The sequence below is a fragment of the Cervus elaphus genome, chromosome 11, assembly GCF_910594005.1.
Source record: "Cervus elaphus chromosome 11, mCerEla1.1, whole genome shotgun sequence".
NCBI lineage: Eukaryota > Metazoa > Chordata > Mammalia > Artiodactyla > Cervidae > Cervus > Cervus elaphus.
In genome coordinates, this window is record NC_057825.1 from 60,849,199 (window position 1) to 60,875,048 (window position 25,850).

The window sequence follows — 25,850 nt, forward strand, 5'->3', positions numbered from 1 at the left end:
TTTTAGAGAGTGATATAATCAGCTCAGCATCACTGTGCAAAGTTGTTAGAGCTTAAAATTGATCAAGGGCTCATTATACAACTTATGATTGTCATTATCATTCCCATTTTGCTCTGTTGGGTTTTTGTTCCAACCTTGTGTATATTTTAAATGCAAGTTTATTTAATAAAATTTTCAAAAATGATGCATCATGAAATTTTGAGGAAGAAGCATTTTTCAGTGAATTTTACGCAGGTACTTTCTCTGATTGTGTAAGGGACATATAGTGTCTCAGAAGATGATAGTTCTTCAGAATACAGTTCTGCTTCAGATGAAAAAAAAAACAACAACAAAAAATAAAAGACGAAAAAACCTTAGTGATGGATTCTGATACGGAAAGTGAAAATGAAACTCACTGGGCTGGAGACTTACAGGTATGTCAGGTGTAACTACTGAGTGTAATAACCCAAAGAGTGCTAATGAAATAACAGAATTAACTTTTGGGTGGCCGAAATAAAAACTGCTAGCCATGGGCGTTAGTTCCTTCAAAAATTCCCCAGTCAATAATGAGTTAACTCATCTTCAAGGTAATTTTTACATAAGTGTAAATTCAATATTTTCTTTAATCACAAGTAAATAGAAAAGACACATGGATCTGCAGTAGCCAATATATACAATGATGTGAAGAAAAACAGACTTACATTAATTGCAATCCTGTAAAAACAGTTAACAGTTTGTCTTCAAAAAATGTCAATCAAGTTTAATATATTTTTATTTGTCCAATAAAATAACTTCACAATCTATTAAAAATAAAATGTTAACAGCATTTAATATTTGTTCTTTTATCTATTAAAGAAAGCACAGATAAAGGACATCAGTATTCAAGTAAATATATGACACACTGATAGACTAAATCAAATACCTAAATAAAATGTTAACACATGAAAATGTATAAAGCTTACCTTTTTCCTTTCTATACTGATAAATTACAATCAGAAAAAAATTTAAATGAAACCTGTTTTATTGTTGTAACTTGTGATTACTGTATTTAATTTAAAATGTTTTTTTCAGTTTGTAATTTCTACAAAGCAGCAGTCCTTAAATAAATTTCTAAAAATAACAATATTGAAACCTAAAACTGTCATGATAAGAAAGGTTATAAAATTTTTCTGCTTATTCCTAAATTCCTTTTCTAGATTCTTATTAGAAAAAGAATTTTTAGACACAAATAATATACATAAAATGTATGCTGCAATTTAGCATTCTTAACCAAAAAAAAAAACCAAAACAAAAATACCATAAGAAAAGTCAAATTGTTTTTGTCATTTATTTTGTGCTATACTCTTCTCCCTATACATCTTTAATAGCAATCATAAAGACCCCTTTTCTAATCTAAATAGCACCAACTCAAAATTTCACCTCTACTTGCATTCAATTTAGATGTCTCAACATCAAATTTAATAATTTGTTTTATAAAAAATTTGTTTCAAGAACAAAATTTCCATAAATGACTTTCTAATTAACAAAGCAAAGCAGAACCTCTAAGTGTTGAATACAAATGGAAAATAGTATATAAGTAACTTAATCTCCTCAACTTGAAGGTTTGAAGAACTAGGTGTTAGAAAAATATGTCTAGATAACAATTTTACTATTTTGTTACTTTTTTCTGCATGGGGTCAACATTGTATTTTAAATGATACATTACTTACTGTATTATCACAAAAGAGAGGTTCCCAAGAAGTCTTTAGTAAAATTCTATGTTGATTACACATATACTTGGTTCCTAATGTTTTAGTTTGAACTATTTCAGAATTACTTAGTTGTTGAACATAAACTCTATAAGAAGAAAAAGATCAAAGTCTTCATCAAATAATTTTAAGTTTTCAACAATATCTGTAATGTATTTTCATACTCTGTATAACTGATATTGTTTTTGTAGTATGATAATAGCAAGTATATGAATTTTCCAATTTTGTGGGGAAATATTCAGTGTACTGAAATTTAACTGTACCTAAAATCATTCCTAAACAAGTCAAATAATATTATCATACTCTAAATGGCAATTCAGCATTTTATTTATAGTCTCAGTAGTAAAAACTGAACCTAAAAGAAATATGTACCCAATGTAATACACTCTCAATGTTTACAGAACAGTCTGAATATGGAATTAAAAAAATAATTTTAATAGGTAGAAGCAGAGAATCTGTGAAAAGATTTAAAATCATTACTGCTAGAATCGAGTTGCAAACTTAAAGAACTTGAGTCTAGGCTGGAGAAAAACAAAGTAAATCTTACAGATTAAGAGTTCTGATTCACCCAGGATGAAAACTAGTCATACATATAAAAAGTCATATGACCCTCTGAAGAAAAGGAAGCAATCTGTAAGAAAGATAAATTATAGCCTTTTTACTAGCAAAGAAAACTATTCGGGCTAACTATCACCCCAGAACCATTTCCTTTACAATGCTTTTAGCAACCTTTCTAAGATAAAATTTTCAAAAATACAATAAAACATAATAGCATTAATTGTTGGGTGAAAATATTTTACTACTGCCTAAAGCAAACCCAATACTGGATGTAATACACATCAGAAAATTTTTACTATTCAGTTTAATTAAAGTTGTAGAAAAATTAGCCTGTTCTCATACACTGTCACTCAATTTCTGAGGATTCCAAGTCAATTAAACTAGAATTTTAAAATGTATTAGTGATCCCTACTGTAGCAAAGTGTGTATTCTACAGTTCATCAATCTTACTCTTTCAAGAGAAACACAGGGTTCCAAATAAGATGAAAATGATAGTCTCCATAATCTTATAACCTAAGCTAAACAAATATCCTCATGGTCCAATAACTCATAAAACGTAACCAGGTCACTAGACCAACATACTAGTGTACAACTTGAGTAATTTCTAGCAGCAAAACATCTTAAATAGTCATTAACAAATGTTTTCATTGGATTGTAGATTAATTTCTTTGTAAGAAGAAATTTTTAAAAAGTACTCTATAGTTCAACTTCAGGCAAATATGAAAGTTATCAAAGATCTTGTTTATCTCCATTTTTCCCAGTGGAATCAGATGCAACTGGAACCTTATTAGTTTCAACAAAAACAGATTCAAAGGCAGCTTCCTGTTCATCCAAAGAATCAGCAGCTGTGGCTCCTTTAATTAGTGTTGTATTGGTAAAAGACTGTTGCTGCTTGGAAATTTTACTGGATTCCACTGTTTTTCTACCTCTTCTTTTACCAAGAATTTTGACATAATTAGCAGGTATAAGTCCTGTTGTTTGACCATCAAGACTGGCCAGAAGCCAACCACGCACTCTGGGTTGTTGCTCTGATGGAAGAAAAGACAGCCTTGTAATTATAACATACTTTGAGGGTCCAACAGAATATTGATAGTAAAATGTTAAAATCTTTGTTATACTTACATATTATAGTATACTCATAAATAAATAGTGCACATGAATATTTAAAATCAAGATGAGTAGGCTCAATTCTAGGATCCCTTCTTATAACATTTTAAATTTTGTATTTATGAACATTTTTTTCAGCCTTGAAAAACATAAAGTTTATGTCAGTTGGTGCATTCATAGAGAAAAATAAATTCAGTTCTCTCAAAAGCTGAAAATTAACATCAGTGTCTTTCATATTTTAAATTGAAATTTAAGGAATGAGTATCTCACTACTTCTTGATAAGTTAGAATGAGTACAGAAAATAGATAGGTTCATTTATGTAAGCCAGCTTTCTTTATATATTTTTGGCTGAAATTAAAAAAAATCCATTCTATGTGATTGTGATTCACAATCCTGAAGGACAATGAATGTTAATTTTAATCCAAGGTGGGCAAAAATTGAAGACCTCAGTTACCTACAGCCATGTAACAAAAAGTTAATACTCTAAGCTTAAAGTAGAAAAAATTATTTAAATAATCCCACCTATATAAAAAAAAATTTATTGAAGTATAGTTGCTTTACAGTGTTGTGCTATTTTTATTTACATCTTTAAAAAGCTGTTTAATTGTTAAGTTTTAGTTCAAAACTGTAATTCCGGCACAATATGACATTTTCATGTTTCTCTATAATAAAAAGGAAAAAAAGTTAAATTAACCATGTCTGTGACTGATTTTGTTCTAAATGCCCTAACATGTTAGCAATGAAGAAAGTAAAGAAGCAAAGTGTTAAAAGGCACTATTAGTTGAAGAATAATCTGAGATATAAAATTTTTCTGGAATATTATAATTTAAAAGAATCCACATTTGATCTTCTTTACTTTTTATTTAATTTATTAAAACTAATTATCTGTACTTCCCTATAACAATAAATCTTAAAAAGAAAGAATTCTTTTGAAATCTAAGTAAATCACTATTTTGACTGGACGAAAAACATGAATATAATATCTAACAGCCAGAATTTTTCTTACATTATTTTTCTTACATAATTTTTCTTTACATTATTTAAAATTTTTTTCTCAGAAGCCTAGGTTTTGTGTGTGAAGAGATGAGACAGAGATTTAGCTAATTTGATCCAAGATTTTCAACTAGTTACCCAATTAAACTAAGGATTGAACACTGAAGATATTTCTCCCTTGTGTAAAGAGTGACTAACACCAATAAAATGGCAGTTTCCATTAATAAAGCACATGGAAAGCAGCCAAAGTGATTAAAATACAGGTTCTGAAGTCAGATAAACCTAGGTTCATAGTCCCATCTCCATTACATCTTAGGTAACACTGGACAACTCACTCATTCTGAGTTTCAGTTTTCTCATATGTAAGCCAGGAATAGAATAATAACAGTACTTACATCCCAGCATTATTATAAGGTTTAAATGAAATATGTACAGTGTCTAGCACATTATATTTTTTTCTTTTTTTGACCGTTCTGCAGTTAGCAGAATCTTAGTTCCTCAACCAGGTGTTGGACCTAGGCTCTAGGCAGTTGAGAGCACTGAGTCCTAACCACTGGACAGCCAGGGAATTTTCCCTAGTACCTACGAAGCAGTCTATAAGTGACCATTCTTATTATTGTTACTAGTATCTTTACCAACAAAATGTGACTTTTCATAGCAAAACTGAATCTCTATAAATACACACAAACAAAAAATCCTTTTTTTTTTTTTTTTGGTAAATCTACAAAAATTCTGATCGTCATTACTGGGGAAAAGTGGAGGAAAAGGCCATTTTGTTTGAAGCTATTAAAAACTATTAGCAACATGGTCTGAAAATTAACCTGAATGTCTATAAATTTCTTGCTGAGGTTCTTTAATACTTCATGACAGTAATTCCTAAATATTCATGTTGAAGTCTCTACGGTAAACATGATTCAAGTAAAAAAGTAATACTAGTTTCAGCAACAAAAGACTAACAGGGATGTTTTAGATGATGCCAGGCAATTACTTTGGCTTATTAGACTCATTACATTTAGTGCTCACCTCATGTTTTTGGGTTGGTAATTAACTTGGAATTCAAATGTTTTAAGTTTAGAAGAGATCATATTAACAAAATCTTCCCTTATCTCAGTGAAATATTGGAACAACTTTGCTGGAACATTTCTCTCCCACTCCCCCAGGTTTGAAAGGTTTACACGGACAAAAAGAAATTCTAGTAACTACCCCTGACTTAACTAACAGTGACCAAGATCCTTTTTGTCCCCCACTATCCTTTAATGCAGTTTTCAATACATTTACAAATTCTAAAAGTGCACAGATAATTCCCATTTATTCATGTTTTCTTACCTTTGAGAGCTAAGTTCAGCATATCACCAGCACGGAAAGAAATTTCTTCTTCAGATACAGCAACAAAATCATATTCTGCTCTAGCAACTACATGGTCGTCCTCACCACTTGCCCAGTTGGTATTGTCTATAAACCAAATTAAGATTAGGTTAATAGAACTTAAAAAAAAAAGATATTCCAGTGGCAATGTTTTGCAAACTATATAAACTTATTTGCCAAAAGAAAAGCTATCCCGCAAAGTAATTTCCACAATTAACACTATGTAAGATCAACAACATGTTTATTACAATATCTTTTATAAACTTTTTCCTTTTCTTTAAGCTCCAAATTCCAGCTTCCTTATTTTGAGCCAGGGGTCGGCAGTTTTTTTTTATAGAGTAAAATAATTTTGACAGGAAATATTTTAAGCTTTGCAGGCCATGAGGCAAAACTGAATGTGTCATGTAGTTTCTTATACAATGACAGAAAAAATTTTTCCATAAATTTTATGAAAAATTTAAAATATAATAACAATTGAGTTCTTTTTTTGTAATATAGGTCTATTGTAAAGAATGGAATCTTTTTGGAGTAGGATAATATTTCACTTAATTTGGGGTTCAAAGAATATTTTCTATCTGTTATCAACTGCAAATATACATCCGTTGACACTAATTTGTAATGAGATTTAAGGTATCTCATTTGGAAAATGTTTTTTCGCAAAGACATGTATTGCCAAATTCTAATACCAATCCACTGAACATGTGATTTTAATGAGCATATTCATCCTAAGAGGGTGAATAGCATAGAATTGTTAAATTCTCTTGATATTAACCTTTGAACATGTCATTTCATTAGAAACTAATCACTTTCAAATGAAGATTAAATGGAAGCTCTTTAATGGCAGTTAAATGGGTTCTGAAATACGGACATTTCCCCCACACTTGCATGGAGGTCCAAAAACACTTCTGAATTGTAGAATGACCTAGAAAAGTATAACTGCTGCAAATTTATGTGGGAATGGAAATCTTGTTTCATTAGCTTTTGACAACCTATGAGGTATAAAAGCAGTGTGACATTACTTGTGATTCAAACAATATTAGTTGTTGTCAAAGTAACTTTCAGTTCAGTTCAGTAGCTCAGTCGTGTCCGACTCCTTGCGACTCCATGAATCGCAGCACACCAGGCCTCCCTGTCCATCACCAACTCCCGGAGTTTACTCAAATTCATGCCCATCAAGTCAGTGATGCCATCCAGGCATCTCATCCTCTGTCATCCCCTTCTTCTCCTGCCCCCAATCCCTCCCAGGATCAGGGTCTTTTCCAGTGAGTCAACTCTTCGCATGAGGTGGCCAAAGTACTGGAGTCAGCATCAGTCCTTCCAATGAACACCCAGGACTGATCTCCTTCAGGATGGACTGGTTGGATCTCCTTGCAGTCCAAGGGACTCTCAAGAGTCTTCTCCAACACCACAGTTCAAAAGCATCAATTTTTCGGTGCTCAGCTTTCTTCACAGTCCAACTCTCACGTCCATCCATTACCACTGGAAAAACCATAGCCTTGACCAGACGGACCTCTGTTGGCAAGGTAATGTCTCTGCTTTTTAATATGCTATCTAGGTTGGTCATAACTTTCCTTCCAAGGAGTAAGCGTCTTTTAATTTCATGGCTGCAGTCACCATCTGCAGTGATTTTGGAGCCCCCAAAAATAAAGTCTGACACTGTTTCCACTGTCTCCCCATCTATTTCCCACGAGGTGATGAGACCAGATGCCATGATCTTAGTTTTCTGAATGTTAAGCTTTAAGCCAACTTTTTCACTCTCCTCTTTCACTATCATCAAGAGGCTTTTTAGTTCCTCTTCACTTTCCGCCGTAAGGGTGGTGTCATCTGCATATCTGAGGTCATTGATATTTCTCCTAGCAATCTTGATTCCAGCTTGTGCTTCTTCCATCCCAGCGTTTCTCATGATGTACTCTGCATATAAGTTAAATAAGCAGGGTGACAATACACAGCCTTGACGTACTCCTTTTCCTATTTGGAACCAGTCTGTTGTTCCATGTCCAGTTCTAACTGTTGCTTCCTCACCTGCATACAGGTTTCTCAAGAGGTGGGTCAGGTGGTCTGGTATTCCCATCTCTTTCAGAATTTTCCACAGTTTATTGTGATCCACACAGTCGAAGGCTTTGGCATAGTCAATAAAGCAGAAATAGATGTTTTTCTGGAACTCTCTTGCTTTTTCGATGATCCAGCGGATATTGGCAATTTGATCTCTGGTTCCTCCTTTACTCCAATGCTATTTTGCCTTACAGTTTTAGGTTGAACTCATTAAGATTACCAAGTCTGCAGCAAAGACTGATTTCCAAAGCCACTTAGTGTTTTCTAACAGTGGCTCATGGTGATTCTTGTTTTTCAGAAAAATTTCAATCTTGGCCTTGATCCTCCCAAAACAGTAATAAAACTTAACCACTGACTGCTCAGTCATCTCACTGCTGTATGGTAGGGCAAGTCAGGATCTTCAGCTTCTTCTCCTGATAAAAATTCACAGAACTGACAACAGTTATGTCCACAAGAGTGACTGAAGTTTATCTTTGACATTACTAGTTCAATAACATATGATAAATTCAAATATTTTATGCAATATACCTGCTGATAAAGAATATTATGAATAACTATAGGCTTTAAAAACTATATTTTCAAAATTCTGTAAATTTTGTCCTGCCCAGTCTTCTGTTACACACAAATTTTTACCATTAGTTACAACACATCTCTGTAGATGTAACTTCAAGTTGGGCTGGATTAGCGTGTTTTCCAGCTGCTTTGAAAATACTCATCTGTAGTTGTTCCCAGCAGTCTGTTCACAGAGGCAACATCTTCAATCACTTCAAATTCAACAGGACTCTTCCAATAAACTACTGAACAGTATCAACATCTACTGGGTCCTCATGAGCCAAGTAAATCCATTCAAGCCAAGTAAATCCATTTGCCTAATTTTAAAATGACTATTGCTGTTGTTTTAAACACTCTTTCAGAAACTGTTCTCCCTGAAATGTTAATAGTCTCAAACAAGTTTACTTCTTCTGAACATATTTCCTTGGCTATTGCAATAACCAATAGTAAACAGATTTCCTTGCTGATCTGACAAAGAAGTCTCTCAGAATCTTACTTTGGTTGCAGGCTTATTTTTTTCTTTGTTTGCTCCTTCTCCCCCACCCTGTTTTCAGGTGAGGGAATTCTGCTCTGATGGGATATTTCATTTTCAATTTTCTCATTTTTCTGACTGTTGACTTTCAGTTGGGAATAGCCTGGGAATGGTGATGTATATTGTATCACTTTAACATAGCTATGTTGTCACTGCATAACAAATGCAACGCTTTGCCACCTAATTCAATACTAGAATAATCCAGACAATAGTGCGCCTTCAAAGTGTGACATTCAAAGTATACTTCACTGTTCTTTTCTCATGAGGCATGTCTGCACTCATAATAAAAAATATGTACTGCAGTATAACAACACATGCTGCACTCAATACATTGTCAAGTTATAATACTGAGATATGCAGTGTGTAGAACAAGTGCAAGGCAACAAGAGTGCCAACAAAGATAGGGTCTCTGTCATAAACTACTCAACTCTGGTCTTTCAGTACATAAGCAGCCATAATAAAATGCACATGAATGAATGTGGCTGTGTTCTAATAAAACTTTACTAATGAACACATGCTCCCTCTCTGGCCTCAGATTAAAAAATCACCTCTCCCTTCCACCTGTCTTGGATCGTATCCTCTCCTACTCTCTTACAGGAGGCTTCATCTTTTGACTCCTCTCCATGGAAATGAAGATCTTCCGTTACTAGGTTCCAATATAATTTCTCAGCCTTACTTCACAGTATCCTTTATCCAATATTACAGGACAGTTGATGAACAACTCTTATAGTTCCTGCCTATATACTTTTGTTCAAGCTATTCCATCTGCTTCAGTCTTGTGTTTTTCCTACACAACTGATGGAACATTACCTGTCTTTCCAAAATCTAACTTAGATGCTACTTCTTTCTAGATTCGAATAATCAAAAAATGTCAGCTTCAATTCTAAACTGAGATAATATTCTGTACCAGTTGACAGAGTAGGAGCTTAACAGTCAAAGATGCCTCATTTTGTTTTTGGTTCTGGCTTATTAAAGATGTGACCCTGAGGAAGTGACTTCTTTGAACTTCAGTTCTATCACTTGCAAAATGAAGATAATTCCTCTTAGGATTGTTGTAAGAATTATTATTATTTTTTAAGAATAGCAAACTTTATTGTTTAAAGAGAAAAGGCAATGCTGTGCATGATGTTGTAAGAATTAAATGAGTAAAATACACAAAATACTTAGCACAGTGTCTTGCATATAAAAAGGCTCAATAAGTCTTATGTTTTTCCCCAACTGTCATACTCCTTACACTCTTTACGCCTCACTACAATTACCTATATGTGTCTCACCTACCTCTCTCTCATTAAGTTTTAAAAAGGATAAGGGGTTTATTCCCTATGTTATCTCTGTATCATCTATAGCATCAAGTTTAGTACTTTGTTTACAGTAGTTAAGTAATGTGTGCTGTTAAACTGAACTAACAAAGAATAAATCAACAAGTCTGTTTTTGCTATATGTTCCTCTTCTAGTTTTAAAGTTCTTAACTGATAAAATAACTCAATCAAAAGATTAAATACAAATGAATATAAAAAAGCTAATTTAACTAATCTATTATTGAAATTTATGACTTATATATAGTATTTTTTGTTTTGATGTATACCATTTTTTAAAAGTCTTTATTGAATTTAGCATTGCTTCTGTTTGGATGTTTTAGTTTTCTGGCTGTGAGGTATGTGGGATCATAGTTCTCTGACCAGGGACTGAACCCACACCTCCACATTGGAAGGTGAAGTCTTAACTGCTGGACCACCAGGGAAGTCCTTGTTACATGGTTGTTAAACCCATTCTATTACTCTTACCTGTTACATCATCACTGTGAGTAGATAGCAGTTTCCAGATGAGGTAAGGTCCACCAAGGATAACAGCAAAGAATAAGAATATTGGCCAAGATTTTGCTGAGTTAGCGGCTCTGTCCTCAGCACCAAGGCAAGCCACAGTTCCTTCACTTTCTGCCCATAGGTCCTCATTCTCCAAGCCTCTTCTTAAACCTATCATCCACTGTAACCGTCTGTAAAGGTACCTTATAGTCCTAACTAATGCAAAAGCTGAAAAAACCTTTGTAAAGTGTATTTTTAATCGGGAAAAGTGGTTTGCTACATCCAATACAGCCCTGAAACTGTTATAGACAGCTGAAAAAGTGGCATCCATCATCATGCTGACAGAGGCAAATGCATGCACAATACTTTCAATGGACTGAAATGCACCTCTGCTGCTCTCTTCAGCTTGCTGAACAAATCTACTAGGTGGAAGATCATCTAAACGAAGGCGGTTATAGCCCAGCCCATTATATCCATAACTATAAGGGCTATAGCTTCCATAAAATGAATTTCCATAGGCACCATATCCAGAAGAAAATGAACTGTAAGCAGGTCTGAAAGTGTTCAAATTACTGCTTCCTGTCTGCTGTGATGGCCTTGGAAGAATGGGTGGTGGCACTCTGGTAAGTGTTGGTTGTCCAGGTCTTGTCAACAAAGTAGGACCCAAATCAGCAGATCTAAAACCGAAAAAGATTCAAAATTGTAATTTAAGCACACAATAAATTAATTCAAACTAACTACTAAACTTTCTATATAAACAACATTATGATTCTATTAAATCTAGTAAATAGGTTCTACTAAAGATTTTTAAGAGTAAGGAACAACGTCTAATATCCAAATGCTTAGAATCTGTGTTAAGAAAAAAATGGGTAAGATAAAGTGGCTGACTAAACTCTTTTTCTTGTTTACTTGTGCTTGCATTAGTAGTAGTATCTTCAACCTGGGGTTTCTTTTAAAGACATATGTTCATTTTCTCAGAGTTAGTTATAACTTGGTATCTATCCATCCTTACACCTAAAATGGTACTATCTTAGTTACTGTAGTTTTATAATAGTTCTTAATATCCAATAAAACAAGTCTTCCCACAATATTCTTCATCTTCAGCAGTGTCTTGGCTATCTGACCCATTGAATATCCAGATATATTTTAGAATCAGAGCTTGAAGTACTATACTGCTCTCCCTGCAAAAGCCCTATTGAGATTCTGATTTGGGATTACACTAAATTCATAGATTAATTTGAGGTAGTCAACATCTCCAAAATACTGAGTTTCAACTTAAGATTATAACATATGCTCCATTTACTTATCTCTTAAAGATTTTTCTCAACAATCTTTTTAAAAATAACTACCGAGTCTCAGTGTTTTATAGTTTACTATGTGGAGGTCTTTCTTTAAATTTACTTCTATATATTTGGGGGGTTTTGATGTTATTGTAAATGGTGTCTTTCTAAAATTTCACTTTGTTGCTGTTATATGGAAATAATTGATTAAAAAATATAGTCCTTATATCTAGCAACCTTATTTTGGATTCTTTTGTATTTTCTAGAATCTTAAGTATCTGTGGTCATATTGTATGTGAATAACAATAGATTATTTCTTCCTTTTTTCAATTCTTACAGCTTTGATTGCTAAGATATTGCATCTAGGACTTGCAGCACAATCTTGAATAAACGGAATGACAGAAAGCATCCTAGTCTCATTCCCAGTCTCAAAGGGAAAATTTTCAAGATGGTACTGGCAATTATCATGTTTGCTGTAGGTTATAGATCTAGTAGTTCCTTTTCTAGTTTTAAGGAATGTACAGTGCAGTGGTGGTTCCAAGTGGTGGATAGTCCTGACCCGGCAATCGAACCCACATCTCTTGCATCTCCCTAACTGGCAAGTGGATTCTCTACCACTGGCACCACCTGGGAAGCCTGGTGGTTCCAATATCAAATGGCAAATTTCAACAATGCAAAAACCACAATTACTTTCGCACCAACCTAATATATACAAAATAGGTAACTAATGAGAACCTACTGTATAGCACAGGGAACTCTACTCAGTACCCTGTAATGGCCTATATGGGAAAAGAATCTAAAACAGTGGATACTTGTATATGTATAATTGATTCACTTGGCTGTACATTTGAAACATGCCATTGTAAATCAATTATACTCCAATAAAATTTTAAAAAAATGCCAGCTGAACTAAATGATGTGTTTAGGGTCAATGTTGTTCTACATACTGGTACAAATTTCCTATCTTGTCGTGTACTGTTACTACATAGTTTGAAAAATAGCATCCAGCCCATAGATTCTCAGTAGCTACAGAACACACCTGTGGTGTCTAATCAGTTTCTAAACCCAACAAGTTCTCAATCTTGATTATTATTTTTATTCTAGAAATTCCTTTGCTTTTTTAATAGTTTCCAATTCTCTGTCAAAATTCTTCTTTTATTGCCCTCAACATATTAAACATAATTTAAAGTCTCTTTGATAACGCCAATATCTAGAGTCCCTATGAATCTTTTTTTCCCTAGCTGTTTACTTAGCTAACATTTATGTTATATAATGTCCTCCTGGGTCTGGCTGTTTTATTTTTCTGTGCATCAGCAATCATTATTGTAGCAATAATCTGAGATTCTGGATGATGTTCTCTTTCTCCAGATGTGTTTCATTCTAGATATTGTTTTTCTTTTTTAAAATTGAAATGTAGTTGATTTACAGTGTTTTGTTAGTTGCAGGTATACAGCAAAGTGATCCAGATATATATATATATATATGTACAGTCAAAGCTATGGTTTTTCCAGTAGTCATGCATAGATGTGAGAGTTGGGCCATAAAGAAGGCTGAGCACTGAAGAATCGATGCTTTCGAACTGTGGTGCTGGAGAAGACTCTTCAAAGTCCCTTGGATAGCAAGGAGATCAAATCAGCCAATCCTAAAGGAAATCAACTCTGAATATTCATTGGAAGGACTGATGCTGAAAATGAAGCTCCAATACTGTGGCCACCTGATGGGAAGAGCTGACTCATTGGAAAACACCCTGATGCTGGGAAAGATTGAAGGCAAGAGGAGAAGGGGACAACCGAGGATGAGATGATTGGATGGCATCACCAACTCAATGCACATGAGTTTGAGCAAACTCTGGGAGATAATAAGGACAGGGAAGTCTGGCGTGCTGCAGTTCATGGAGTCACAAGAGTCAGACATGACTGAGTGACTGAACAACAACAAAATAAGTGCATATACATATACATAACTGAACATATATATCACTGTTTCCAGGTTCTTTTCTATTATAGGTTATTACAAGATATTGAATGCAGTTCCCTGTACTATACATTAGTTCCCTGTGCTATACAGTAGGTCCTTGTTGTTGCTTATCTATATTATATACAGTAGTATATACCTGGATATCATTTTCTGAACTATCCTTTAGTTTGGTTCAGACATGCTTCTAAGGCTACTATCAATGCATAATGTCCTTAATTTCAGGAATTGATGATTTGAAGCTGGGCTTCTGTTCCTATAAGGGCCTGTCTACTTCTTTTATATCCTTATATCTAGATGTATCTTTTCAGGCTCTAACATAAATGCATGGGTAATTTATCAGTATCTCCTCTTGCAGGGCATCTGAACTCCAACCATGCTTCAAAAAAGAGCTATTCAACTAGCTACATTATCTAAGCTGCTTTTTCTGAAATCAGCAGAAGCTTATATGGAAAAACTGCATCCAAAGGTCATGTTCACCTTTATGAATTTTCAGCTTTCCTGAATCTGAGCTCCATAAATATTTTCTTTTTTGCTCTAAAATGTCTTCTAGCAGATGTTTTTATATTCTGCATACCTTTCAACTTGTCAATTACTTTTCCCCCCTAAATTATTCTGCCATCACTAAAAGTTCTTCCTATAATTCTTTATCCATATTTTGTACAGTTGTTCTTGTTTAGTCACTAAGTTGTGTATGACTCTTTTGTGACCCCATGGACTGTAGCCCACCAGGCTCCTCTGTCCGTGGGATTTCCCAGGCAAGAATATTAGAGTGGATTGCGATTTCCTTTTCCAGGGGATCTTCCCAACCCAGGGATCAAACCTGCATCTTCTGCATTGGCAGGTGGATTCTACAGTATCTTACATTTATTTATGTATCTGACTCTTCCTGTAAACAGCGAGCTCCTCAAAGGCACAGGAGTTCTCCTTGCTTCTCCATTACCTACTGTGGTCAAAGTGAAGTGGCTCAGTAGTGTCCGACTCTTTGCAACTCCATGGACTGTAGCCTACCAGGCTCCTTTGTCCACAGAATTTTCCAGGCAAGAGTACTGGAGTGGGTTGCCGTTTCCTTTCTCCAGGGGATCTTCCCAATCCAGGGATCAAACCTGGGTCTCTCGCATTGCTTTACTGTCTGAGCCGCCAGGGAAGCATCACCTACTATAGAGCTTAGCATATAAATAGGTACGATACAAACACTATAGGGTTTACCAGGTGGCTCAGTGGTAAAGAATCTGCCTGCATTAAAACCAAACTGAGCACATGTACACACACACACAAACACTATGTGGAGTCTTTCATTAATAAGTATTTAATACACATGTATCACCCAGACTATTAATATAGATTTTCTTTCTATATCCTTGTATTGTTTCATAAATTGTGATGAATATGGAACTTTAAAAATTATAGGGAATTAAATTTAAACATTTGGTAATAAAAAGATTACATATACTACATATGAAATGTAGTATATTCCTCTTACTCTTCTTTGTCGTTTCTGGCTGCCCTATTTGGTTTGTGGGATTTTAGTTCCCCAATCAGGGACTGAAACTAGGCCCTCGGCAGTGAGCATTTGGAGTCCTGACTGCTGGACCATCAGGGAATTCCCTCTTCTTTGGTTTTAATGGTCTCTGTTTCTGGCATACACAAATACATTCAGTAGGTATATATAGTTTTGCTCTATGTTACAACAAGCATAATAACTAAAGAAGCCTATGGTTAGAAGAACAAAAGATTTTTCCTTAGTGCTGAAAGTGCAAAAAGTCTCCCCCACCCAGTTTTTTATCTTGAAAAGTTTCAAACAGGAAAGAAAAAAAAAAAGAGCATGAAGAAAAGTACAATGAATATCCACATACCTTCCATCTAGATTCAACAACTGCTATCATTTTGCCACACTTGCTTTCCCTTTCTCACTCTACAGTCTTTTAAAAATTCTTGAGCTATTTGAAATTAACTTGCAGGCCGAATAAACTACTCCTAAATATTTCTGTGGGCATCTCCTGACAACAAAGATATTTCAGACAAAACAGTAATACTGTTTCCCATCTCTGAAAATTAACAAATCCATATTCTCCATTACTCAATTGATAATTCAAAACATATCCATTACTCTCAGTTATCTTTGTCTAAATAGCTTTATTGAGCTACAATTCATATACCATAAAATTCACCCATTTAAAGTGTAAAAAGATTTTTCATATATTCACAGAAGTGTACAAAAATCCCATATTCATTAGCAGTCACTCCCTGTTTCTTACTCTCCTCTAATCCTGTATAATCACTAATCTACTAAGCTACTAGCTACAAGCTACTAATCTACTAAGCTACTGTCTGTAGCTATAGGTTTGCTTTCTTTGGACAAATGTCCAATACTTTGGCCACCTGATGGGAAGAGCTGACTCATTGGAAAAGACCCTGATGCTGGGAAAGATTGAGGGCAGGAGGAGAAGGGGACGACAGAGGATGAGATGGTTGGATGGCATCATCGACTCAATCGACATGGGTTTGGGTGGACTCCAGAAGTTGGTGATGGACAGGGAGGCCTGGTGTGCTGCGATTCATTGGGTCATAAAGAGTTGGACATGACTGAGTAACTGAACTGAACTGTAAATGAAACATACAATATGTAGCATTTTGTGACTGGCTTCTTGCACTTTAATGTTTTGAAGGTTCATCCATGCTGTAGAATATATTAGTACCTTCAGTTCAGTTCAGTCGCTCAGTTGAGTCCAACTCTTTGCAACCCCATGGACTGCAGCACGCCAGGCCTCCCTGTCCATCAGTAACTCCCAGAGTTTACCCAAACTCATGTCCATTGAGTCGGTGATGCCATCCAACCATCTCATCCTGTCGTCCTCTTCTCCTCCTGCCCTCAATCTTTCCCAGAAGCAAGGTGTTTTCAAATGAGTCAGCTCTTCACATCAGGTGGCCAAAGTACTGGACTTTCAGCTTCAACATCAGTCCTTCCAGTGAACACCCAGGACTGATCTCCTTTAGGATGGATTGGTTGGATCTCCTTGTAGTCCAAGGGATGCTCAAGAGTCTTCTCCAACATCACAGTTCAAAAGCATTAATTCTTCAGTGCTCAGCTTTCTTTATAGTCCAACTCTCATATCCATACAAGACCACTAGAAAAACCATAGCCTTGACTAGACGGACCTTTGCTGGCAAAGTAATGTCTCTGCTTTTTAATATGTTGTCTAGGTTGGTCATAACTTTCCTTGCAAGGAGTTAGCGTCTTTTAATTTCATGACTCCTTTTTATTACTGAATAGATAGATACTGAATCCATAGATCGGCTGTTTCCACCTTGGGGCTATTATGAGTAGAATGATATTCCTGGGTCATATGGTAACTCTGTGTTTAACCTTTCTGAGAACTGCCAAATTGTTTCCCAAAGCAACTGTACCATTTTACATGCTCACCAGCGGTGCATGAGGGTTTCAATTTCTCTACATTCTGTCAACACCTGTCATTATCTGCCATTATTTTTACTAAAGGCATCCTAGTGAGTGTGAAATGGTATGCCACTGTGTATTTGATTTGCATTTCCCTAATCAGGAGATGGCAAGAGTAAATGTCGACATTCTAGGAATCAGCGAACTAAGATGGACTGGAATGGGTGAATTTAGCTCAGATGACCATTATATCTACTACTGTGGGCAGGAATCCCTTAGAAGAAATGAAGTAGCCATCATAGTCAACAAAAGAGTCCGAAATGCAGTACGTGGATGCAATCTCAAAAACGACAAATGATCTCCGTTCGTTTCCAGGGCAAACCATTCAATATCACGGTAATCCAAGTCTATGCCCCAACCAGCAACGCTGAAGAAGCCAAAGTTGAATGGTTCTATGAAGACCTACAAGACCTTTTAGAACTAACACCCAAAAAAGATGTCCTTTTCTTTATAGGTACTGGAATGCAAAAGTAGGAAGTCAAGAAACACCTGGACGAACAGGCAAATTTGGCCTTGGAGTACAGAATGAAGCAGGGCAAAGGCTAATAGAGTTTTGCCAAGAGAACGCACTGGTCATAGCAAACACCCTCTTCCAACAACACAAGAGACAATGCTACACATGGACATCACCAGATGGTCAACACCGAAATCAGATTGAATATATTCTTTGCAGCCAAAAATGGAGAAGCTCTATATAGTCAGCAAAAACAAGACCTGGAGCTGACTGTGGCTCAGATCATGAACTCCTTATTGATAAATTCAGACTTAAACTGAAGAGAGTAGGGATAACCACTAGAGCATTCAGGTTATGTCCTAAATCAAATCCCTTATGACTATACAGTGGAAGTGAGAAATAGATTTAAGGGACTAGATCTGATTGACAGACAGCCTGATGAACTATGGATGGAGGTTCGTGACACTGTACAGGAGACAGGGATCAAGACCATCCCCAAGGAAAGAAATGCAAAAAGGCAAAATGGTTGTCTGAGGAGGCCTTACAAATAGCTGTGAAACGAAGAGAAGCAAAAAGCAAAGGAGAAAAGGAAGATATTCCCATTTGAATGCAGAGTTCCAAAGAATAGCCAGGAGAGATAAGAAAGCCTTCCTCAGCAATCAATGCAAAGAAATAGAGGAAAACAACAGAATGGGAAAGACTAGAGATCTCTTCAGGAAAATTGGAGATACCAAGGGAACATTTCATGCAAAAATGGGCTCAATAAAGGACAGAAATGGTATGGACCTAACAGAAGCACAAGATACTAAGAAGAGGTGGCAAGAATACACAGAAGAACTGTATAAAAAAGATGATCAAGACCCAGATAATCACAATGGTGTGATCACTCACCTCGAGCCAGACATCCTGGAATGTGAAGTCAAGTGGGCCTTAGGAATCATTACCACGAACAAAGCTAGTGGATGTGATGGAATTCCAGGTGAGCTATTTCAAATCCTGAAAGATGATGCTGTGAATGTGCTTCACTCTAAATATGCCAGCAAATTTGGAAAACTCAGCAGTGGCCACAGGACTGGAAAAGGTCAGTTTTCATTCCAATCCCAAAGAAAGGCAATGCCAAAGAATGCTCAAACTACCGCACAATTGCACTCATCTCACACGCTAGTAAAGTAATGCTCAAAATTCTCCAAGCCAGGCTTCAGCAATACATGAACCGAGAACTTCCAGATGTTCAAGCTGGTTTTAGAAAAGGCAGAGGAACCAGAGATCAAATTGCCAATATCCGCTGGATCATCGAAAAAGCAAGAGAGTTCCAGAAAAACATCTATTTCTGCTTTATTGACTATGCCAAAGCCTTCGACTGTGTGGATCACAATAAACTGTGGAAAATTCTGAAAGAGATGGGAATACCAGACTACCTGACCCACCTCTTGAGAAACCTGTATGCAGGTGAGGAAGCAACAGTTAGAACTGGACATGGAACAACAGACTGGTTCCAAATAGGAAAAGGAGTACGTCAAGGCTGTGTATTGTCACCCTGCTTATTTAACTTATATGCAGAGTACATCATGAGAAACGCTGGGATGGAAGAAGCACAAGCTGGAATCAAGATTGCTAGGAGAAATATCAATAACCTCAGATATGCAGATGACACCACCCTTACGGCGGAAAGTGAAGAGGAACTAAAAAGCCTCTTGATGATAGTGAAAGAGGAGAGTGAAAAAGTTGGCTTAAAGCTTAACATTCAGAAAACTAAGATCATGGCATCTGGTCTCATCACCTCGTGGGAAATAGATGGGGAGACAGTGGAAACAGTGTCAGACTTTATTTTTGGGGGCTCTAAAATCACTGCAGACGGTGACTGCAGCCATGAAATTAAAAGACACTTACTCCTTGGAAGGAAAGTTATGATCAACCTAGATAGCATATTAAAAAGCAGAGACATTACCTTGCCAACAAAGGTCCGTCTGGTCAAGGCTATGGTTTTTCCAGTGGTCATGTATAGATGTGAGAGTTGGACTGTGAAGAAAGCTGAGCGCTGAAAAATTGATGCTTTTGAACTGTGGTGTTGGTCTTGAGAGTCCCTTGGACTGCAAGGAGATCCAACCAGTCCATCCTGAAGGAGATAAGTCCTGGGTGTTCATTGGAAGGACTGATGCTGAAGCTGAAACTCCAATACTTTGGCCACCTCATGCGAAGAGTTGACTCATTGGAAAAGACCCTGATGCTGGGAGGGATTGGGGGCAGGAGGAGAAGGGGACAACAGAGGATGAGATGACTGGATGGTATCACCGACTCGATGGGCATGAGTTTGAGTAAACTCAGGGAGTTGGTGATGGACAGGGATGCCTAGCGTGCTGCGATTCATGGGGTCGCAAAGAGTCGGACACGACTGAACGACTGAACTGAACTGAATGGTTAATGACAGAGTTTCTTTTCATATGCTTATTGACCAGTTTTATATCTTCCTTGGAGAAATGTCTATTCACATACTGTGCCCATTAAAAAAAAAATAGGTTGTTAGTCTTTATCACTGTGTTGTAAAAGTCAAAATGTCTTATTTATTTTTGGAGGGGGGAGACAAAAATTCAATTATGTCTCACACATTGCATCTGGTTCACTGTGTCTTCATTCTCATCTAAAGAAAACAATAATGTCTTGGACTTTCAGAAGAGCCCAGCCAGTCTCCTTAATGAATGTCCCCCATTCTAGACTTGTGTTTCCCCTAAATGTTGTTTAACTTATACCCCATCCTCTGTATTTCCAGTCAAACTAAAGGATGCATCTAAAGGTCTGATCTAAAGGTTTTGGCAAGCATAAATCATCAGGGAAGTTGTTTACCTCAGACTGACTCACATCATAAAAAAAGAACCAAAACTTTACAAAGGGTCAGTGTACTACCAAATAGTGTAGTACATCCAGGTCTGGATGAAGCAGCTCAGTGTGTAAGTGTTCCACTCAAATGAAACTACTTCATTGAGGCTAGGCACTAGGAAGAAATACATTGGTTCTTAAAAATTTGCTTACAGTGGTGAAAAAGATTATGAAATTTGCTAACAACAGATTACAATTTTTAGAAAGTTATGGAACTAGGAAGGGGGAAACAAAGTGAAAGTCGCTCAGTTGGGTCCGACTCTTTATGACCTATGGAATTCTCTAGGCTAGAACACTGGAGTGGGCGAGCCTTTCCTTTCTCCAGGGGATTTTCCCAACTCAGGGACTGAATCCAGGTCTCCCACATTGCAGGCGGATTCTTTACCAGGTAAGCCACAAGGGAAACCCAAGAATACTGGAGTGGGTAGCCTATTCCTTCTCCAGCGGAACTTCCCGATCCAGGAACTGAACCAGGGTTTCCTGCATTGCGGATGAAGAGACTCTGATAAAGCATTGCAGGGGGAGACTCTGATAAAGCCTCAAACCCAGGAAATGAAACAAGTTAACAACTGACTCAGTGACTTAATCTGTGATATCCTTAATCTAAGCTACCATTTTTATACCAGATTCTTACATGGGGAGTGGGTGTTGAGAGGGAGGTAGAAGCAACAAAAAAACCTACCAGGCACAGAGTACTGAATGTAGCAGGGAAAGGTGAGACAACAGAACTCACAAATTCCTACTCAAGATAGACACATTAAAAATATTCAAAACTATACACAAGAACAAATAAAAACACTAGGATGCCAAAGTAACAAAAATCAACAATAAGAATTAAAGGTCATTCAAGGAAAAACTAAGCTTATATAACAAAGATTTTAAATATGTTTATAATGGTCAAAGAGATGAGAATAAGAATTAGAGATTGAATGAGTTGATTAAAAAAGTCAAAAGACATAAATGAAGTCATAACATCTGTAAAATAAAAAGTGAAAAATGCCTATAAGTATGAAAAAATTTCATTAGAACTCATACACAATGCCCACAGACATAAGGAATCTTGTAACTATGAGGCAAAAAGAAAATTAGTTGTACAATAAGATACAGAGGAGAAATACAGAACTTGGGGAATTCTACTTCAAGTAATGGTATTCTAAGTAACCAGATCAACCCTTCCACAGAAAACAATTAGAAAAGCTAGAGAGCCCATTTTAGATGTTTCTCAAGGGATGGGGGCCGGTTCCAGAGATGGCTGACGGTATGAGAAACTGAGCAGAGTTTTTTAAAGCTTCTCTGAGCTAAGAAGACAAAAATTAGAGTTCAGAAGCCCAAAGAGGAGGGACAAGGTAATGCCCACACTTCAGACTGGGACCTTAAAAGGTCATATGCTAAGAGTAAGGGGGAAATGGTTAACAAGAAATAGACTAGCCCAGGCAGAAACTGAAAACCACAATTTCAAATTAGCTCAAATTTGAAATTATTAAAATGACCCTGGACTGCTAGTGGCCCACGGTGCCTGTCAAAAATAAAACCTCTGTGGGAAGAGACCATCCTAGGCCTCCAGTTGCCTTACATTGTCTATATATAATGTCCAGCTCTCACTGAAAAATAATTGAGCCTCTATGATGACAAAACTACATGTAAAAAAAAAAAGAGCGATGTTAGACAATAAAAATGATATATATTCAGATAATGGAATTATGAGGTAGAGACTTTAAACAGCTATGCCACAAATACTCAAGAAAAAAAAAAGGCAAGATTGGGAATTTCAGGAGGTAACAGAAACTCTAAAGCTGGATCAAATGAAAATTCTAAAACTAAAAAAAAATAAAGTACCTAAAACTATGAACTCAAAGACTGACTCGTTTAACATCAGATTGGACAATTGAAAGAAAAATAGCAGTGAACTAGAAGAGTGCTCAGAAGAAAATACCCAGAATGAAGCATGAGTAACAAAAGGACACATACAGAAAAGAGTGTAAGACATGGAGAGTATAGTGAAAAATAGAGCATGTATATATAATTAGAGCCAGAGAAGTGAAAAGATGATGAGCAGAAGTGATATTTAAAGAGATAATGCTTAAGCCTTTCCTAAAATCAGTGAAAGACATCAAGTCAGATTCAAGTTATCTATGAATCTCACCAAAAATAATGTAATGAAAAATACATTAAATCCCAACAAAGTATAACTGCTGGAAAAAGAAAAAAAGGAAAGGGGGGTTATCTTTAAAGCAGCCAGAGCAAAAAAAGAGATTCCTTTTGAGGGAGCAAGAGTAAGACAGGGATGACTGAGACTGTCAGAAAGCTGACAAAAAGGAGGCCAAAAAAAATATATAGGTCCGCTGATAACAATGTTGAGTTAGCATAACTCTAGACTTCCTGTCAACCAAAGAATAACTGTGTCTATAGTCCAAAGCACAGAAAGTCAGATACTGTTACTTGCAGCAGAACTACCCCTGATATGTTTAATAGGAATTCTAGAAGAGATAGGAAAGAACAGTGCTCAAACAGTATTTAAAAACAGGACTGGTGAGAGTTTTCCTGAAATAAAGACATGAATTGTCAGATTGGGCACTACGGGCACCAAGCACAAACGCTGTAGTTGCTGAGCAGGAGAACACATACACAGACGTTGATCTGAACCCAGATCCAGTCCCCAAAAAGGGCAATGCCAAAGAATGCTCAAATGACTGCACAAATGCACTCATTTCACATGCTAGTAAGATTATGCTCAAAATCTTTCAAGCCAGGCTTCAGTAGTATGTGAACCGAGAACTTTCAGATGTTCAAGGTGGGTTTAGAAAATTCAGAGGAACCAGAGATCAAATTGCCAACATTTGCCAGATCATGGAGAAAGCAAAGGAATTCCAGAAAAACATCTACTTCTGCTTCAATGACTACACTAAAGCCTTTGGCTGTGTGGATCACAACAAACTCTGGAAAATTTTTAAAGACACTGGAATATCAGACCACATCACCCGTCTCCTGAGAAACCGGTATGCAGGTCAAGAAGTTAGAACTGGACATGGAACAATGGACTGGTTCCAAATTGGGAAACAAGTATGTCAAGGCTATATATTGTCACCCTGCTTATTTAACTTCTATGCAGAGTACATCATGCAAGATGCCGGGCTGACTGAAGCACAAGCTGGAATCAAGATTGCCGGGAGAAATATCAATAACCTCAGATATGCAGATGACACCACCCTTATGGCGGAAAGTGAAGAGGAACTAAAGAGCTTCTTGATGATAGTGAAAGAGGAGAGTGAAAAAGTTGGCTTAAAACTCAACATTCAGAAAACTAAGATCATGGCATCTGGTCCCATCACTTCATGGCAAATAGATGGGGAAAAAGTGGAAACAGGAACAGATTTTCTTTTTTTGGGCTCCAAAATCACTGTGGATGGTGACTGCACCCATGAAATTAAAAGACGCTCCTTGGAAAGAAAGCTATGAGCAACCTAAACAACATATTAAAAAGCAGAGCCATGACTTTGTTGACAAAGGTCCATACAGTTAAACCTATAGTTTTCCCAGTAGTCATGTACGTAGGTAAGAGCTGGATTGTAAAGAAGGCTGAGCACTGAAGAATACATGCTTTTGCATTGTGGTACTGGAAAAGAACTTTTGAGAGAATCCTGGACTGCAAGGAGGTCAAACCAGTTAATCCTAAAGGAAATCAGTCCTGAATATTCATTGGAAGGACTGATGCTGAAGCTGAAGCTCCAATACTTTGGCCAACTGATGCAAAGAGCCAACTCATTGAAAAAGACCCTGATGTCAGGAAAGATTGGAGGCAAGAGGAGAAGAGGGCAGCAGAGGATGAGATGGTCAGATAGCATCACTGACTCAATGAACATGAATCTGAGCAAACTCCAGGAGATAGTGAAGGATAGGGGAGACTGGCGTGCTGTACTTCATAGGGTTGCAAAGAGTCAGACATGACTTAGTGACTGAACAACAAAGAGCCTAATAAAGCTGCAGAGGACGAAGGTGTCAGGTAAAATTTTGAAAAAATGCTAAGGAAAAGACAGTCTAAAGAAATAAAAACTAGACTCCATAGAAAAATTCCTGTAGCTTTAAAACTCTGATACCAAACCAGAAAGATACAAAGAAAGTAAATTAGAGGCCAAATTCACCTAGGAACATATATGCAAATATCTTAAAATATTATATTTCAACATTGTTATTTTTTTAAAAAAAAACAAAATTAAGCAGAGTTCATCCAGAAATGCAAGGATGATTCAACACTGGACCATTAAGTGATGCAAGAAAACAGTCATAATAAAATAAAAAAACAAAATATCCCAACGGATAAAGAAAAGCAATTTACAAAATTTACCCTTCATAATAAAAATCCAAGTAACATAGTGAGATAGAAGTTTGCTGGCTATCTATCAAAAACAAAAAGCAAACATCATAACTGATAGCAAGACTTGAGAAGAATTCCAGTGAAAGCCTGGACCAATAGAAGTTCAGTTCAGTCGCTCTTTCATGTCCAACTCTTTGCAACCCCATGGACTGCAGCACGCCAGGCTTCCCTGTCCATCATCAAATCCCAGAGCTTGCTCAAACTCATGTCCACTGAGTTGGTAATGCCATCCAACCATCTTAACCTGTCATCCCCTTCGCCTTCTGCTTTCAATCTTTCCCAGCATCAAAGGTGTTTTCCAATGAGTCAGTTCTTCCCATCAGGTGGCCAAAATACTGGGAGCTTCAGTATTGGTCCTTCCAATGAATATTCAGGACTGATTTCATTTAGGATGAACTGGTTTGATCTCCTTGCAGTCCAAGCGACTCTCAAGAGTCTTCTCCAACACCATAGTTCAAAAGCAGCAATTCTTCGTCGCTCAGCTTTCTGTATGAGCCATCTCACACATCCATACATGACTACTGGAAAAACCAGAGCTTTGACTATACAGACCTTTCTTGGCAAAGTAATGTCTCTGTTTTGTAATATGCTGTGAAGGTTGATCATAGCTTTTCTTTCAAGGGGCAAGTGTCTTTTAATTTCATGCAGTCACTATCTGCAGTGATTTTGGAGTCCTAGTAAATAAAGTGTCTCACTGTTTCCATTGTTTCCCCATCTATTTGCCACAAAGTGATGGGACCAGATGCCATG

At 36.6% G+C, this 25,850-nt stretch overlaps 1 protein-coding gene across 1 annotated transcript in view; it reads right to left on the reverse strand.

Moving 5' to 3' along the window:
• Positions 1–734: 734 nt before the first annotated feature.
• The window catches only part of PEX13 (peroxisomal biogenesis factor 13), a 33,066-nt gene continuing 7,950 nt past the window's right edge, over positions 735–25,850 (reverse strand). The window contains exons 2-4 of the mRNA XM_043917932.1: positions 10,672–11,366; positions 5,713–5,838; positions 735–3,313 (exon numbers count right to left, since the gene is read on the reverse strand). Coding sequence (XP_043773867.1) covers positions 3,015–3,313; positions 5,713–5,838; positions 10,672–11,366 — 1,120 coding nt within the window. The 3' untranslated portion in view covers positions 735–3,014. The remainder of the gene's footprint in view (positions 3,314–5,712; positions 5,839–10,671; positions 11,367–25,850) is intronic.